General features: G+C 44.0%; 1 protein-coding gene across 9 annotated transcripts in view; it reads left to right on the top strand.

Moving 5' to 3' along the window:
• The window catches only part of SLC23A2 (solute carrier family 23 member 2), a 130,898-nt gene that overhangs the window by 40,672 nt on the left and 71,670 nt on the right, over positions 1 to 18,556 (top strand). For 7 of the 9 annotated variants that reach the window (XM_059133879.1, XM_059133874.1, XM_059133880.1 and 4 more), the window contains one exon: positions 17,725 to 17,989. In XM_059133879.1, the coding sequence (XP_058989862.1) occupies positions 17,882 to 17,989 (108 nt within the window). In that variant the 5' untranslated portion in view covers positions 17,725 to 17,881. Of the gene's footprint in view, positions 1 to 2,758; positions 2,900 to 4,405; positions 4,557 to 17,724; positions 17,990 to 18,556 lie in introns of those variants that run through there. The other 2 variants (XM_059133881.1, XM_059133882.1) reach the window with 2 other exon arrangements.

Below are 18,556 nucleotides of genomic sequence, written 5' to 3'. Positions count from 1 at the left end.
TTTCCAATTTTAATAGTGGTTTCCTTTAAATTAAAAAAAGAAAAAAAAAACACTAAAAAACAAAACAAATCACCTCCCAAACAGACAAACAAAACCCCCTGTTTTCTCCGTAATTATTGCGAAGGTCTAACAGTGTTTTCAGAGTCCTGCTTGTTTGGGAGATGGGTTTGAGCATTATCTTATTCCCTGTCTTCAGTCTTCAATAGTGTAATCTTGCTCGATCTGCTTTATTGTTATTAGTTATATTTTTCACGTAACCTAGCGTATGTTTAGGGAATAATTTGACATATAGGTTCAGTTTTATAATCAGGTTGATCTTCACTATTTAAGAAACTTCTTCATTATTTAAGAAATCTTGATGGTTTTGACTGGTATATGTCATTAGCAGCCCTGTGTATAATGTCTCTGAATTTTGCCTCTTAGGCATTGGAATAATACCCTGAACCCCCACCCTAACCGCCCTTCTGAGCCCCTGCATATATGAGGTTGCAATTTTTTTTCTATTTTTTAAGTTTTTAAAAATTTTTTAAATTTATTTTTTTTTTGCTTTCCCACATGAAGGGCAGCTTGTCTAGGTATAAAATTCTTTGGGATAACCTTTTCTTCAGTTCTCTGTTTTCATTTTCTATAGACTTTTGGCATTTTCATGCTGCCTTGGAAAATCCTGGGGTTCATCTTAATTATTGCTATTACTTAAGTGACCCTAACACGTTCTCCTCTCCCTTCTACAACTTTTTCTTCCTGTAGTTAAATTATTTTGCCAGAATGTGTCCAAGAACAGGTTTCTTCCCCCTGATTTTTGCATGAATCTGGCATGCCTTTGTAATTTGTTTAGTCAGATTTTAATCTCAGAGTAGTTGGTTTCTAGTCTGTATCTTTCTTGAATCTTTAAGCCTGTTCTGTTGGTTGTTTATACAACAGTTCGGTGGAGCTAGAATTCACCACCATAAAGTTCTGCTGGTGAACCTGTGCAGTGCAGCAGCTCCCAGGGAATCAGACTTGTATAACCATCACTGTCAAGCTTAGCACATTTTCTTCATCCCATAAAGAAATCCCAAACTCATTAATAGTCCCTCCCCATTCCTCTCCCCCATCTCCACCCCAGCCCCAGGCAACCACTGATCTACTTTCTGTCTCACAGTGAATTTGCCCAATCTGGACATTTCATGTAAATGGAGTCCTATATGACTGGCTTCTTTGTTCTTTTTCAGTCTAGTCAAGGGGCACTGGTTATTCATATCCTGGGTTTGCTCTTTGCTTTTGTCTCTCCACGATTCTCCTCTGTGAACTGTTACTTCCTTTCTGGACTTTTCCTTGTCTCTGTGTTTTTCAAACCTGTCCTCCACCCTTTAGTTTTCTGCTGTTTCCTTGGGTTTTCACTTCTCTCTTTTGCTTCTTCACCACCCACAGCTGTCCTTCTTGGTGTCTGTCCATTTTCTTCATGTAATTGTGTGATCCTGTTTCCCTTTTTTAAAAAATAGCAACTGTTTTGTTTTTTAATTCTGTTCCAAATTGAAATTTTTCTTTGGTTCCTAGAGTTAAACCTTTTCGAAGCTAGAGTCTTCAAGAGAACAGCTTGAGGATTGATCTTGTGTTCACGATACAGAGACTGGACTCTTTTTCCCGTAGGCCACATTCTAGCTATTTCCTCTCAGCTCACTTTGGAGTGGAGGGGCCTTCTGGTCTACCTGGACATGTTGCCGCAAGGCGTTGGGTATGTCCTTGTGACCTCTGCTCCTGCTCCTGAACAGTTAAAGCTCTTGGCTTCTCCCCACTTTCACTGCAGCTTCTACTGCAGTCAGGTGGCATCTTTCTTCTGTGCCCACCACTGACTTTCCAAAGATGATTCATGAAATGAGTGTCTGTCAGAGCTGCAGTTCTCCAGGCTGTCCTGTCTCTTCCTCTGCCTTTATCACATCTTCAGGATGCCCTGTGCTGCTGGGAGATGCCCTTTCTGCCTGCCTGTTTCCCAACAGAGCCATGTGGTCCCTGCGTGGTGTTGGGGAGATGGAGGCAGGTTCTAGCCCTCTAAAAGCACCACCCAGGGGAGCAGGTGCCCACTGCTCGGCTTCCTGACAGGCCCTGGCCTGAAGACAGGACTACAGAGGACAGAGTCTGACCATAGGTGTGGCTTCTTCACTCTTCCTGGCACTAGGTTGTCAGCATGGGTTTGCCTTTCTGAGTGTTTGTGTGGGCACTTCCACTCTTCCATATGGCCTCTGTGGCTGGGACCTGCATGCCAGAGGCCACACACTGCCAGGCTCTGGCAGCTGGCTCTCAGTAGCGCAACTTCTTGTTGCTTTTCCCGGCATTTCAATGAAGAGATCATGCTTTGAGGTGTATTCTTAATCTTTGAAAGTCCTTGGGCTTTGAAAACAATTGTTTTGGGAGCCCCCCATCGGGGAAATGTTTCTGGGCCCTCAGTTGGGGAAATGAAACATTACCAGGAAGCAACATGACTCTCCCCCCCACCCCCCAACTCCTTCACTGAGCTTGAAAGCAGTGCAGGTGGACTCCTTCCTCTGGACAGGAGTGTTCAGAAAGATAGGTTTTAATTTCCCTTACTTGTGTGGGTTTGAGAAATGTAATCCCAGCAACTGCCTGGTTTCCACAATAGACAAACCACCCTGTCCCATGAAACCTGGGCCACACTGATGGTGAGCAGGCCCTACCAGGAGCCTGTAGTAACCATCTGTAACCAGGTGGTGGCTGTTGTGTAACTTCTGACTAGGTGGTGTGATTATACAATTTTGGCGAGCCTGTGTGGATTATAAAAGTCGAAATTCCTTCGGCTCCTAACACGGCCACTACTGAGCATCAGGGTGATCCCGGCCCTGTACAGATGCCCCTGTGGAGCTGGTGGGTCGGACACTGACGAACAAGTGTTTCTGTGGATAGGGTAAGATTTCTCTCTCCAGGTAGGACCATTTCTTGGTACATTAGCTCTGCTTTGGGGAATTAATGTCTCTGTGTCTGTGTGTCTGTGCATCTGGGGCTACGGGGGTCTGTTCCCATTCTTGTCTGGGACTGTGTGCACTCCGGGCTGTGGCCGTGGCTGGTTTTCTGCAAGTACATAGCTATGCCTGCCTGTGTCTCTGTAGGGGGGTGAGGAGCCTGGGGCTCAAGTTTGCCCAGCTGCTTACCAGAAAGTATTCGAAGTCTGAGTTTTTCACTGTTGCTGTCAATATTTAAATAACCTCATATTATCATTTATGCGACTCATAGAATTAGAGGGGAGTGCCCCTCATTAAACGTGCGAGAAAGAGTGACCTTAGAACCCGATCTGCAACAATTGAAATATCAGATGTGTTGTTTTTCAGGTGCTCTTTTACCTTATTTTCTGAGTGAGGTCCATTGCTGGGTCACCCACGACTTTGTGTGCTCTTATGCTTTCATTTCTGCAGAATTTTAGAGCCTCAAAGAAAAGTAAGGAACACAGATTAAACTTCATGGAAAGTTGGAGTCTTTTATAGCTGAATATATAAATTTTTTGATCCTGTAAGGTTTGGGGATTATGAAAATGTTAGATTCATCCTGTCCGTGGCACAGGATTCTAAGCGATTGCAGTCTCTGTACTGAATGTATTTTTTTTTTTTAAGTTTTATTTATTTAAGTACTCCCTATACCCAACTCGGGGCTCAAACTCACAACCTGGAGATCAAGAGTTACTCACTCTTCACTTGAGCCAGCAAGATGCTGCTGAATGGCTGTTTTATGAATTGGGAAGAACATGTTTCTTTGCAGGGCAAAAAAGCCCCCCAGCCCAACTATATAACTAACCTACTCTCAGGCATGAGATGTTTATTGACTGTCAGGAACAGGGTCCCATTTATTGAAGGTCAGGGAGAGCCTTATTATTTGGATCACCGTGTACTTGGGATTAACTTTGAGAAGAATTACAGTGTCCCAGCCCCAGGTAATTGCAGTTTAGGCAGACCTACTGTTCAGTCATCAGGTAATCCACCAGAGTAGGTGAAATTTCAGAGCGCCCTTTTCATTATCTTGGGAAAGGGTGTGAGGAGGGGAACTTGTGGTAAAGTGGGGGTTGGGTGAGGAGAGAAAAGATACTGCAGAAGAGATTTGCAAATGGAACAGGTGGTAGGAAGGAAGCAGCAGGTGGCGGAGAGAGCTAAGGGTGTGTGTTGAAGTCCAGCAAAGCCCGGCAGGTATTGTCGGCAGACAGGAAACAAGGGAACGTGGGAGCTTGACCTCTGTCGGCAGGTGAGAGGAGGACCTTTGGCTTTGACGCTGAGGGCAGGAAGAGCTGATAAGAACATTCCAGAGAGGAAGGGAATGGTCTGAGTAGTTCAGAGCGAGGGCTGATAATTAGGGCTGATAATTACGTGGGGCTTGAGGCGATGGAGTGATAAAACACTCCTGCGGGCACCTGTGCTTTTCCATTGGCGGCAGCCGGACAGAGTAGCTGGAGGGGACCCAGTGCCCTCTTGAGGAGGCGTGAGTCCTCATTGTGCTGGAAACGAGTCTGGAGCAGTACCGAGAGGGGGGCACAGGGTTAGCACGGCTCAGCCAGCCCTGGAAGTTACCTGAACACCCAGGTTTGTCTGTGTACTGGGAACTGGGAAAGGGGTGGGGGAGAGAGCAGATGACAAAGGTCATTTGGAGGTGTGCAAGAGGAGGAAGCTTTCTTTCCATTCCTAGATAGTAACTGGTGGACTTTTTCCAGCTGCGTCCAGAATGACTTTTAGAGATAACCCTCCAGGCCTCTTCTGGCCGCTCATCTTGGGAGCTTGTTCTGCTAGTCTCTAAGGGAACTGAGAGCAGCTTTCATGCTCTCAGAATGATTGTTGTGCCTTCCACTTGCCCTTGGCTGTTGTCTAAGTGAAAATCAGCTTCTCTGCCTCAGTTTTTGAAGCTGTGACAGGATGATGGGAACAGCCCTTCCCAGCACTGTTGTAAGGGTTAAGTGAAATCCTGTTTGTGTCATATGATAGGCAGTCAATTCTGAACATGTTTTTATCTTGTCATTAAAATTGCATACAAAATTTCTTTCTAGTTGCCCCTAAAATGACTCACTAATACATTTAAAATAGTCTTTTTTTTTAAAAGATTTTATTTATTTATTTGACAGAGATCACAGGTAGGTAGAGAGGCTGGCAGAGAGAGAGAGAGAGAGAGAGAGAAGCAGGCTCCCTGCCGAGCAGAGAGCCCGACGTGGGACTCGATCCCAGGATCCTGAGATCATGACCTGAGCCGAAGGCAGTGGCTTAACCCACTGAGCCATCCAGGCGCCCCTAAAATAGTCTTTAATTAAAAACACTATTGGTACAAAAAATGAGATGTTAAATCATATAGCAGGAATAAATGCAATCAAACCAATCTTGATTCTGCTTGAGTTTTCTCAGATATACCTCTGTATTTTGATTCTGGCCTATAAGCTCTTTCTTTTGCTCCATTATTTCTCCTTCTGCCCTCACTTGTCCAGGGCACATGCTTTCCCTGAATGAATAGGGAGGTTTGGGATTAGATTTTGTTTCAGGTGTATCACTTACCTCTGGAAAAATGGTCGAATTTTCTTTAGACATTTTGAGTGTCTTTTATGTGGTGGACACTGTGTCCCTGTCCCTATCCCTGCCTGGTTGGGGGAGTTGGACCACGAAGCCATGTGCTAACATGGGACAGCTAACCCAGGAATGCTTCTTGGAGGAGGCTGCTTCCTGAGCTCCGACATGGAAACTGCAGGTCATTGTGGTCCAGGTGGATGCTACCTGGGGCAGGAGAGTCATGGTTAGGATAGTCAAGTCTTAAGGCCTTATCATAATTTTATTTAAATGAAGTTTGAGCAACACATTTCTGCTGGATGAGATCAGGCCCAGAAGCTGTTGTAGCATCTGATACCTACAGCATTAGGTCAGAAACATGAAGATCACTGATGGCTATCGATCTTAAAGCCTCCAAACCAGCAGAACGTCAGCTGCTTTGACCTTTTACTGTACGCTCACCTCCCATCTTCCCCTGACCAAGACGTCAGTGAGTCAGCGTCTTCCCCTCTAGGTCCCGTGACCATCACTCTTCATGGCTCAGCCTGTGTGGAAACGGACGTCAGCAGGACAGCCCCTCTCAGGCTGGATTCAAGAGCTCTCCCAGGATTTAGAGTTTTGTTTGGGTTTAGAGCATACTCTGTCCCAGGGCTTCTTGGGCCCAATCTCCAGAAGAGATGGAAGGGTCTCCCGCAGGCAGGGAGTCGTCTTTAACATCTTCTGTTTCATTTTTCTGCTCCATAAAGCACTCGCTTTCAGTCAGGAGTGACCCTCCCTTACCCCTAGTGCCGGGAGGGTTTGCAGTGTCTGTCCTGTGGCCCCACGACCCTGGGGCCCACGGTTGCGGCACCTGGCTCCACTTCTACGGGATACCTGAGTAGTCCAGCACTGTTTTCCCAGAGGCCTTTCCTTTCCGCTTCAGAGTGAGGTTGTTGATGTGGGGCACCTTACAGGCCCTGGGGCAGGGGTGACCGCTATGGCACTGTCCCTCCTGAGTTCTCAGCAGCTGTGTTTCTGATGGGGAGCCTGGCAGTGGACTCTGGGCTCCCCTTCAGAAATCCAGGTTTTATCTGCCTTCTTTTAAACTTTTCTTTCTATTGAGGGGACAAGTTGACAGATCGGGATAGTGACAAAAGACTGACCCAGCTCGTTGCGGGGAGGTGGAGATTTTCCTGACTCTGGTCAGTGAGGTCATTTGGTGTCAGGCTCTGACAGGTGTTAGAGAGAGGCCACTTGGAGGCTGGGATCTGGGGTACTCTCTACGCTTACAGCAAGGACGTTTTAGGATATTTTGTTATCTGTGTCCTTATCTTATACTACGTGAACAAACATTTTCTATGGGTGTGCTCCTTGAAGCCCAGCAAATAAGCTGATGTAAGTTGGGGTATCCAGACTATGCCCTTTATGGCACTTGCTGGGGCTTCAGTTACATCAGTGACTTTCAGGCTCGAATTTGTTGTTGTTGTTTGACCCAAGCCACAGTGAAGTATTTTATCTTGAAACTAGAATCCCTTATCTTACGAGGTGTACTCTGAAGTTTTTTGTTCTGTTGAGATCCACTGAGTTGATATCCTAGCCCACTACTAGTGGGTAGTGACTTGCAGTTTGAAAAAAAATAAGAGCAAAAGTTCTTGGAGTGTTTTGGAAAAGGCTTTAGGAGGATTTCCCCCCCTCCCAGTTATACCCCATGACATCGTCTGTAACTGTTATCACAAGATCAAGTAATAACCACCACTTACAGGTTCATTCGTTGCTGCCTAAAGGGAGTAATAATAGCTAGGATAAATGTCAGCATTTTAAACTTTCTAAAGCAGGACCCTGTGTATTGGGCAGCTATTCAAGTCCTTTCATTTAATGGGAGTTGAGCACATATAAATTGAGGTTGTGTGTTCCAATAATCTTTTTTGGTCTTGGATTAAAAGCATTTAGGTCAAATGTTAGCATTTAACAGAATTTAATGGAGCAGCCACAGTTGAGCTATAATCCTCTAATGATGGGATTTAAGCAGAGAGGGAGCCATGGATTGGCTTTCGAAATGTGCTTTATCATTGAACCTGGCCAGCTCTGAAAGGTCTTGTTTGTACCTTGGTAAGAACCAAACTACAGCTTGGCAAGTGGAGGTTTAGAATTTCCTTATCCCAAAGTTTTCCTTGTTAGTCACACTCAGTTGTTTGGATAGGTTTCTGCAGGCAGAGAAACTATCCCACCCCTGGTTGCCCGTGCAAAGGTGGGGGCGGTCTGAGGTCCTCTAGCATCAGAACGTTTGTGCGTTTGTTAAAAATATTCCCAAGTCCCAGTGTAGGTGTATGGAATCAGAATCTGGAGGAGGGGACATTTTTTAAGTTGGTGTGATTATGGAAATTTTTAAATTCTTTTTTTTCTTTGAAAATTGATTTTTCTTTTTTTTTCTTTTTTCTTTTCTTTCTTTTTTTTTTTTTTTTTTTTAAGATTTTATTTATTTATTTGAGAGAGAGACAATGAGAGAGAGCATGAGCAAGGAGGTCAGAGAGCGAAGCCAAATCCCCATGGAGCTGGGAGCCTGATGCGGGACTCAATCCCGGGACTCCGGGATCATGACCTGAGCTGAAGGCAGTCGTCCAACCAACTGAGCCACCCAGGCGTCCCGAAAATTGATTTTTATTGAAGTATAGTTTACATACTGTAAACGGATACACACGGATGGAACCATGTTCACAGTGTAGACGATTTCTCTGTTTCTTTCCTCTGCCTTTGGAGTCGCTCCGTCCACTCCCGTGCTAGGTCGCTACTACCTGCTTCCTGTCGCTGGAGGTCAGGGAATCCGGCAGCGTATCTTGTGTCCAGCTTCTTTCTGTGTGGTATCTGTGCACTTTCTCCCTGTTCTGTACGTTAGCAGTTGCTTCCTTTCTGTTGCTGAGTACTTTTTGTAGGGACCTGCTGGGGCTTGTTTATCCATTCACTTGTTGATGGACCTTTTGATGTCTTGAGTTCTGGGTCTGTTATAATGAAAACAGCTTTGAGAACTTGTCTGCAAGTATTTGTGTAGAAGAAGCCTGCATTTTGAAGAATCTTTGCAAGTGAGTCTTAGGCATGTGAACTATTGACTCTTTCTTATACTTCATGTATCATTTTGGAGACTGTAGATTTTTGTGTCAAAAGGTGGATTTGCCGTGCATGTATGTTTTTGTTGTAGTATTGCCATCAATGTGGGATAAATGTATATTTCATTAATACTTATTGAGTATTCTGTGCTAAGAGCTGGGACTATAAAGATGAATTGTACACATGGGGGAGTCAGCCCTTTGGGAGGATTCTTAGTGGTTACTTCATCTGTTGAGTGCTTGGACTAGGAGCTGCCAGATGCTGATGGAAAGACACATTTTTTTAGGGTTTGGTTTTGCTTCCAAGAAACATGAAAAGGCTTGGTTGGTAGTAAACTCCAGGAGCAGCTCAGCCTTTAAATTCTCTGTTTGGGTAGTACTGTCCTACTTCCAAGACAGGTGGCCGTGGTAAGCCACAGCAGGAAGTTGACCCATTCCTGGACAGCAGAGAAATTGTCAGATTAAGAAAAAAATAAAGTGCAAAAGAAATGATCACTGGCTGAAAAGCTGATCAAAGAAGTGCTAATTCAAAGCTTTTATTCTGTATTTGTTCATGATTATTGGTGGCTGGAGAGCTGGTTCAATCCCTGGGGTATTGGAAGTTTGTTAAACTTCCAATTAAAGTTTAAATATTTTACTTCCCTGTTGGCTCATAGCAGCATTTGCCAAATTACCGTTTTTCTGCTCTGGCAGGCTTAGATTTATTTTGAGGTTGAAAAAGAAATATTTTTTAATGAGACTGTAATATTTTCCTGCTTGCTTTAAGGTGGTGATTTTTAATCCTGGCTGTAGGAAAGTTTTGTAAACTAGATGCTCAGGCTCCGTAGACCTACTTGATCAGGTTCAGTGGGCAGGGGACCCAACAGTAGTATGTTTAAAATTCTTAGGTGGTTTCAACATGAAATCAAAGTTGAGGATGATTTCTTTGGGGGCAGCCTTGGTTATTGGTACACCTCTTTTGTTGCCTGTTCCCCCCCTTTCCCAGCTGAGCGTAATTTACAAAACCTTTGCTTTTCTCCATTTCTCTTCTGACAATAGAAGTTATTTTACAACTCGAAACCCAAGAGCTTTGTTCCATGTGTCTTGTCACTCCAAGGCTGTGTCCTGACCACTCAACGGAAGGGACCAGACTTCTTTGTGTGACCTTGTTGAGGGGAACTGACCATGTCTCTCAATTTGATTCTCAGCAGAGGGGTGGAACCAAGTGCTGCTGTGGACATCATCAGGCTCTTCAGGGAGAAGGGGGCACGCCTTTCACTGTCCAGTAAATAGCTTTAGAAAATACGGAGACTTAAGCCCTTTGCCATCCATTAATCAGCATTTTAGTTAACACTTTGGTGTGTGCGTGTGTGTGTGCACACTTAATATCACACAGTGGTTAGGTTAGTTCTTTATCTGTTTTTATCCCTGTATGAATTGCCTTTAATTCTTTTTATTTATTATCTGATTTTTAAAAAATTGGTACCTTCTTTTATTATTGTTGTGTTTCATTATTATTGTCGTGTATCAGAAAATGCACATGCACAAGAACTTTCAGCCTAAGATCTATCCTCTTAACAAACCTTTAAATGTCTTGTTAACTGTGCAGTGTTCTACAGCAGATCCCTAGAATTTACCTTGCATAATAAACTTTACACATGTTGAGTGGCACCCCCCCAAGTCCCTGGCAACCTTGATTATATTCTCTGCCTCTGTGAATTTGACTATTTTAGATACCTCCTATAAATGCAATCGTGCGGTATTTGTCCTTCCATGACTGGCTTACTTCACTTAGCATAGTGTTGTACATACTGTTTTTTTTTTCCTTACATAATATTGGGTGAACATCTTCCCATGTCAGTAGATATTTCTATGTCATCTTTTTAATGTCTACATGGTATTCCTTTGCAGGAACATACCATAATTTTGTCATTCAATTCCCTAGTGTTGGATATTAGATTTTTCCTGATAATTTGGATTTGTTTTGTTTTGTTTTTATTTATTTGACACAGAGAGAGAGTTTACAAGTAGGCAGAAAGGCAGGCAGAGGGAGAGGGGGAAGCAGGCTCCCTGCCCAGCAGAGAGCCCGATATGGGTCTTGATCCCAGGACCCTGAGACCATGACCTGAGCCAAAGGCAGAGGCTTAATCTACTGAGCCGCCCAGGTGCCCCAATTTTTGGTTTTATTAATATTGCTAACATGCATGATTTTGGAGCTAAATTTTTCTGTCCTAATTAACAAATATTAGAAGTAAACATGAGTATACGTCTTCAGATACATATAGCCCAACTCTCTACTCATTAGCAAATTTATTTTTCATTAGGAGTGTGAGTTTGTGTATTTGTTCACTACCTTACCAATAAGGGCATTAAAAATAACCCACAAAGGTTAATAAAAAGGTACCTCATTTCAGTATACTTTGATTTGATTTTAAACAAGGATGGAACATTTATTTTGCTGCTTTTATTTGAGGGGGATTGAAGATAAGCTCATATTTTGTCCATTTTTAAAAAATATTTTTTATTTATTTGCCAGAGAGAGAGAAGGAAGCAGTAGGGGGAGGAGCAGCAGGAGAGGGAGAGTCAGGCTTCCCACTGAGCAGGGGGCCTGATGGGGGACTCAGATCCAAGGACCCTGGGATCATGACCTGAGCCAAGGGCAGATGTTTACCTGACTAAACCACCCAGGTGCCCCTGTTCTGTCCATTTTTATATTAAGGACTTTTATTTCCTGTGTATTTATAAGAGCTCTTCAAATAGTAAAGATACGAACACATGATCTTATATAGATCATATTTTGCTTTTTAACTTTGTGATTTTCTTTTCTCCATACAGAAACCTAAAAAAATCTCATATTGCCTAATCACGACATAGTATGCTAAGAAAGGAGTCCTCTGCCATAATGTTACATAACCATTAGTGGTCCTTCCTCCCTCCGGCCCTCCCTCTTTTGCACTAGCCTTAGGACTTAAACATTTTCTGGATTTTATTACCTAGTATTGCCCTGGTTGTTTTGGCATGTTGTATTGAAAAATCCGTACTTTTCCTTATGATTTAAAGTGCTTCCATATTCTATATTTCTCAGTTTTTAGGGTTCCTCTTGTCTATTTTTCTGCCTTTGTGAACTCTATTTATTACAACTTTATGTTAGGGTTCCTATCTGATAGAACACATTCTTACTCTTTTTTCAGATATTTGTGGCTATTTTTGCTTATCCTTCCACAAGAATTTTAGCAAGCCCCCTTTCTCTCCTTTTGGGATATTAATTGATTTTCATAAAATTTATATGCATTATGAATATCAGAAAATGTACATACTTATAGAAGCATTCTTATTCTGGGATCTGGTCTATTTCTCTGATTATTTAAATCTGTTTTGTAGCCCTGTTTTATTCATAAAGGTCATGCCCAATTTTGATAAAACCTAAGTGATGCTGTTATTGTCATCTTACACAGTAAGATGTAAGTAAGTAAGATACATCCTCTTATCTTCACGGGTGGGTAAACTTTTCTGTAGGTGTCTCAGGTTTTGTGGCCCAGATAATCCTGTCACATGTTCTTCCTTGTTGCTGTTTACCACCTGAAAAAAGGTGAAAACCGCTCTCAGCTGGGGACCCTGCACAACCAGGCAAGGCAGCACACAACCAGATGCTTGCTGCTGGCGTTAGGGGAACGCTTTAGGTTCATTAGCTGAGTAGGAAACTCAGTAGCAAACCTAAAAGAGCCTTGGGTCCTTTTTCTTTTTATTTTTTTAAGGTTATGTGGGCTATTTTGAATGCCCTTGTTTGTAAGGTAGTAAACAAACACACTCCTAATCAACCAGCAGGTTCTCTCAGATTTTCTCATCTCTTGGTTGTGGTTCTCATTTGGTCTTTTCCTTTCAAATACTTCCTTCCTCTTCCTCTGTCAGCCAAGCAACACCGCGGTGGTGTCGACACCCTGGCTTATCCCTGACATCAGCGCATCTGGTGTGTCACAGATGGGCTTGATGTTGGCTCTTGATTTCCTTACCCAATTTCGGAGAAGTATTAAGCAAGAATGAATGTTACATTGTATCAGGTAGCTTTATTATTATTTTTTAAACCATTTATTTATCCCACAAAGGTTGGGGAGCCTTCAGTACAGCTGCCAAGTCTGGCCCCGGGAGCTGGGGGTCAGGCGATGGCTGTTGCCCCTTGTCCTGACCACCCTGGTGGTCCAGCTGGGCAGAGCTGGCCTCGTGGCTCCCCTGTGCCACAGTGACGTGGCGGCCAGAGGATGAGGGAAAGGGAGTTTGTTTTGGAGGTGGGGCTCATGCAGAGAAGCTGGTGGAGGACCCAGCACCTGAGGACTCGAGAGATGGAGATGACAGCACAGTGGGGCCAGGCTTCCCAGTAGGTGCCACGGTGACCCCGCAGCCTTGCTGTCATTCTGAGGTGACAGACGGACTGGGGGCATGCAGACCTTCCCCAGTTTAAGATTCCCTGGGAGATTTTGCCTTTTCTTTTAACAAACACTAAACCAGACCCTAAATTCCACCCACACCTTTTTTCTCTGTCTGGGCCTTGGCATTTCCCCCACTCAAGTTGAGCCTGTGTGGACGAAGCACTCTGATCTCAGGTTGGTGCATGGGTTCTGGCCTTGAGGCTGTCTTTCTAATGCTCCAGGACTTGGCTGTGGAATGCTGTCACGTGGGGACTTCCGAGGATACATTTCTGTGCTCAGTGTTCCCTGTCTCCTCCCCTTCTTTCCCCGTCTGTGTCTTAACCTAGTAAAGCGTATCCCCTCCTTCCGAGTCTTGGCGCCCCTCTGCCCCGAAGCCTCTGTCAGAGAGAGCATCACTGCCTTGCGCTTTGCTTGGATACATCCCCTCTTTTACGCACTTGGCCCCCTGTCTTCATGGTGCGCCAAAGAGTTCTGCCCTGTAAGAGATCGCAAAGGCCGGGGCTAGGTCCCAGTAGAGCTCATGAGGGCCAGTTAAACACTCAGTGGAGAAACACAGTGCTTGGGGCGCCAGGGCAACTCAGTTGGTTACAGGACTGCCTTCTGCTCGGGTCATGATACTGGGATTGAGTCACACATCTGGCTCCCCCTGCTCTGTGGGGAGCCTGCTTCTCCCTCTCCCTCTGTCTGCTACTCCCCCTGCTTCTTGTGCGCTCGCTCGCTCACGCTCTCTCTCTGTGTCAAATAAGTAATAAAATCTTTAAAAAAAAAAAAAAAAAAAAACAAGAAATACAGACTGCTTGATGAAAAGTGGTCTTGCCACAGTGGAATTGTCCCCTTTTGTTCCTGGTCATGGGGGCAGTGGGGAAGGTTGGCTGCTGCAGGGATGATCAGGTCTGAAATGAGCATGAAGATGCAATTCACCCAGGAGAGTAAATACATTCTACATTAAAAAGCCCTATCCTGGAGCACCTGGTTGGCTCAGTCATTAAGCGTCTGCCTTCAGCTCAGGTCACGATCCTGGGATTCTGGGATTGAGTCCTGCAAGAGGCCTGCTTCTCCTCCTCCCTCTGCCTGCTACTCCCCCTGCTTGTGCTCTTTTTCATTCTCGCTCATAAATAAATAAATAAATAAATAAATAAATAAATAAAATCGATCTTAAAAGACTCTATCCAAATAAATGAATACATAAATAAATAAATTAATTAATTAAAAAAAAATCGATCTTAAAAGACTCTACCTTTTCCCTAAGGTTAACTTGGGTTTGAGAGCTCCGCTTGGTCTGCTGGTTCCCTGATGGCCATGGCTGCATGTGGAGCCAAGGGCTCATTTGATGCTTCGTATAACTATAGCATGTAGTCTTGTAAAAAAACCTTTCAGTGGTTCACTGTCCTCTTTGCTTGTCCCATCTTCAGGGAAACCTAAGCTTCTGGCCGTTATGGTACAGGTCTGTCTGGGCTACTTCAGGTATGTTCAGAGTCCTGCTGTATGTGTTTTTTGCTGTTGTTTTAGCTCATGGGAAACTGATGGGTGGAAGTAGTGAAGTCATGATGTATAGAAGATGGATAGATTCGATTATAAACATAAGAAACATAAGAATAATTCTAGAAGATCATCCACAAAATTCATGAACACACAAAAAGCTGGGTTAAGATATTTAGAATCAATAGAACAGAATTAAAGGATTAATAGCCTTACAAAAATAAAGATTTGTAAACACTAGAGGCAGAGGGCAGGAGATAAACCACAAGAGTCTCTGTACTTGCTAGAAAACATGAAAAACTCATGAGTCAGCACCTCCCAAAAATCTGAAAAATTCTCCACTGTTGCAGCTTTGTAGTAGCGTTCCTGAATGTGGGTGAGATGGACTGATTTGTTGCTGGTGGCACTGCCAAGTAGAGTCTTTCAGGATGAGAATTTTATGTCTCAAGAGCCTCTTCTATGTCCTTAGTCCTCTTCGGGAGCTCTGTTCAGGGGTTGGGGTTTGCCAAGGTTTTGTTACCCATTCTATCATTTTCCTGCCTCTCTGCAAACTTTGCCTTTGCAAGCAGTTCTTTGTGTTGTGTTGTTTTTGAATTGTCATAAAACACTTTAAGTGAGAACACGAGAAAAGGTTAATTCGGAGTGAAATCTCTGTTAGGGCTGCAGGTAGAGCCTTTAGGGTTTTCTAAGCAGTAGCCATAACTTCCCCTCCGAGGACAGAAAATCCCCACTTTTATGTATTATGTATTTACTACATAGTAATATGGGTCCCCATATTCCCCATGAGCAGCAGAAAACAGAAATGCCCCACTCATCCCCATTATTGTAAAGGGAAAGCTATTTTATTTTTATTTTTATTTTTTTTTAAGATTCTTATTTATTTGACAGATCACAAGTAGGCAGAAGGAGGCAGGCAGAGAGAGGAGGAAGCAGGCTCCCTGCTGAGCAGAGAACCTGATATGGGGCTCGATCCCAGGACCCTGGGATCATGACCTGAGCCAAAGGCAGAGGCTTTAATCCACTGAGCCACCCAGGCACCCCGGGAAAACTATTTTTAAAAAGTCACAGAATTGCAGTAAGTCACACAGATTTACTCCTTTAGGGAGTTTTCTCTATCTGATGACATCCATGTCCCTGCTTCCCAATCTGGAACACATATCCCTTGTTCTGTGCTTAGGATTCAGATGGCACACTGGGGTGTCATTTTGGGGAGGAGGGAGATGTATTTAAACCAGGGTTTCTCAGCCTTGGTACTATTCACATTTGGGGCCAGGTAGTTCTTTATTATGGAATCTGCTCCAGGCACTGTAGGATGTTTCACAGCACTCCTGGCCTCTTCCTGTTAGATACTAGTAGCTTTCCCCTGGTCTGATGACCAGGAGGGTCTTCAGACATTGCCAGACGTCCCCTGGAGGGAACACCACTCCTGGTTGAGGGCTCCTGCGTTCAACAGACGTGGATACAATAAGGCGATGTGTATGTGCAAACATTTAATCAGAAGAGCCCCTCTAACCAGTTTGATGTGTGCGCTTTATTCTCTTCTACTTGAGGCAGCATGATGTTCTGGCAACTGTTTCTTTTATTTTTTCTTTTTGTGTTCTTCCCACTGAACTCCCAAATTTTTGTATAATTCCTTCTCTTTTCTTTTTTGTCTGTATTTCAGTTTCTCCCCTGGCTCATCCAGTCATTGTTGAATGAAAGAGTCTCTAACAGAGTTCCTCGAACAGATTTCCTCCTTGTATTTCTAAACTTGGCGTTGGTGTGTCTTCAGAGTTGCCGCACAGCTTGGCTGGGTTATTCACCCTCAGTGGCACATTCACTGGCGTGGAGTCTGACATCATTTTAATGAATGCTCTGTCCCCTCTCACCCCTACCTGCTCGTGTATGTGTGTTTTTTTAAATAAAACTTGGGGCATACTTAGGCAGGTTTTATTGACCATGTGCCAACCCTTGTAGGGATCCTTTGTGTCCTCTCATTTTTTGAAGCTGAAATTCCCCAAATGCTTGTTAATTTTTGGGTGGATCTCTTTTATTGTCCAAGTCATACTTTGTTTGAAATTGAGTTTTTACTTTTCTTCTACCCTGAAACTTGGCTGCATAGAATTGTTTAGTAATTTCTTACACTTGACTTTTGCCTAGATTTTTCTCTTAGCCTGGAGCGTTGCACTTTTCCCCATCCACCCACGTTTCTCTGAGCATTCCGGATCCATCATGCTCTCCTTCCCCTTCCTTCCTTATCTCTTGCCATTTTACCTCCCTTCCTTTTTATTTATTTTTTTTCTTGATTTCTTCCTTAGGTTTATGCTGTTTATTTGATTGATAGGAATGTGTGGGCTTGGTGTTTTGTATGGCATTCTTCTAGCCCATTTAAAGGTCATCTTGAGGCGTTCCTAGAATGTTGTGCGGTCATTTAATCCTAGATTGGTTTCATCTCCTTTTTTTTTTTTTTTTAATTTAAATGCTTATGAGTGTCTCCCCCTGCCTTTAGTTAGGCATCTATAGGGGAATTCAGAACTTGGATATCCATGCAGTCATACTGGATTAAGCTATAACTGCACTCACTGTCTAGTATGGTCAACCCTAGTCACATATGACTATTTAAATTCAAATTGATTAAAATTAAATACAAGTAAAAATTGAGTTTCTTAGGGTGCCTGGGTGGCTCAGTGGGTTAAAGTCTCTGCCTTTAGCTTGGGTCATGATTCCAGGGTCCTGGGATTGAACCCCACATCGAGCTCTCTGCTCGCGGGGAGCCTGCTTCCCCCCTTCTCTCTGTCTACCTCTCTGCCTGCTTGTTATCTCTGTTGAATGAATAAATAAAATCTTTTTAAAAAGAGGGGGGGTTTGTTTTTGTTATTGTTTTGTTTTGTTTTGTTTTGTTTTTAGTTTCTCCAACAGCCCTGTGGGAAGAGACAATTGGGTTGGACAGGGCATTTTCATCCCTGCAGTGGTTTCTGCTGGAGAGTGCTGGGCTGTGAGAGCTGTACCATCATATGTGTCAGAGAGATCCCCATGTAGCCTTCTCACCCTTGGACTTGGGTATTGCTGGACCAGTTCAATGGTCCTCCTCTCAAGGGGGTGGTTCAGAATCTGCAGGGCTCCCTGAAGATTGTGGGGACTTGAAAAGTGTGATTAAGTGATGTGCTTTTTTTCCTGTTTGGATGTAACATACACTATATTTCTCTCTAGGACACACAGAGAATGTGTGTCCTGTGCCCTTGACGCGCCTGTGGTGATTTGGCTGCTTCCTCTCTCTCTCTCTAGGTGCTGAGAGATGGCGGCGCTTGTGGAGCTCCTCTCTGCCTGAGCATCGGGCCCTCCAGGCACCGGAAGAGCCAGCTCAGACCCTGGGCGCCTTGCCTGCACAAGCCTTCTCTTCCAGCCCCTGCAGTCCAGAGGCTGAACTGCTCATTTTTTCTTGATGATGGGTATCGGTAAGAACACTACGTCCAAATCCATGGAGGCTGGAAGTTCAACTGAAGGCAAATATGAAGATGAAGCGAAGCATCCTGCTTTCTTCACTCTTCCGGTAACTCTTCCCTTCTCTCTCTCCCCTTGACTCACTCTCCAGTTGTTTCCATATTGAATCAACATAGGATTAGCTGTAATACTCCTGTTTTCAGTGGAGGTTAAGGCGTTCAAAAACTGAAGGCTTTGCACGTGAGATGGTCTTTGGGAACCCTCTTGGGTGACTGTGGCTTTGGCCGTGCTGTGTGTTGGAGTCACCTGATGGGATTAACTCTGGGAAGGAAGCATGTGTGGCTGTGAACGTCATAAAACCACCCTGCCCAGTGCTTACTGTGTGCTGGAGGGTGCTGAAAGCTGCATTCTGGCTCCCAAAATGTGTTCCAATGAAATAACCTAAGACCCAGCTTCACACTCACATTTGCAGGGTAGAGAATGACTGAATGACCAACCAAAGCCAGAAGTCTTGCTTTGTATCATGGCGGCAGTATCCCAGATGCAGTTTTAGCTGAAGAGGTGTTACCAGTTAGAGAAGGCTGCTTATGCACATTCATTAATTCAGTGCTAATACTTTTCCAGATGTAGGATTATGATTTGATGTGTATAAAGTTTTACCTGAAGTGTTGGTTCA

Source organism: Mustela lutreola, chromosome 9 (genome assembly GCF_030435805.1).
Source record: "Mustela lutreola isolate mMusLut2 chromosome 9, mMusLut2.pri, whole genome shotgun sequence".
Lineage (NCBI taxonomy): Eukaryota > Metazoa > Chordata > Mammalia > Carnivora > Mustelidae > Mustela > Mustela lutreola.
Note: the sequence above shows the minus strand (reverse complement) of the source record. Positions and strands in the feature narration are given on the sequence as shown.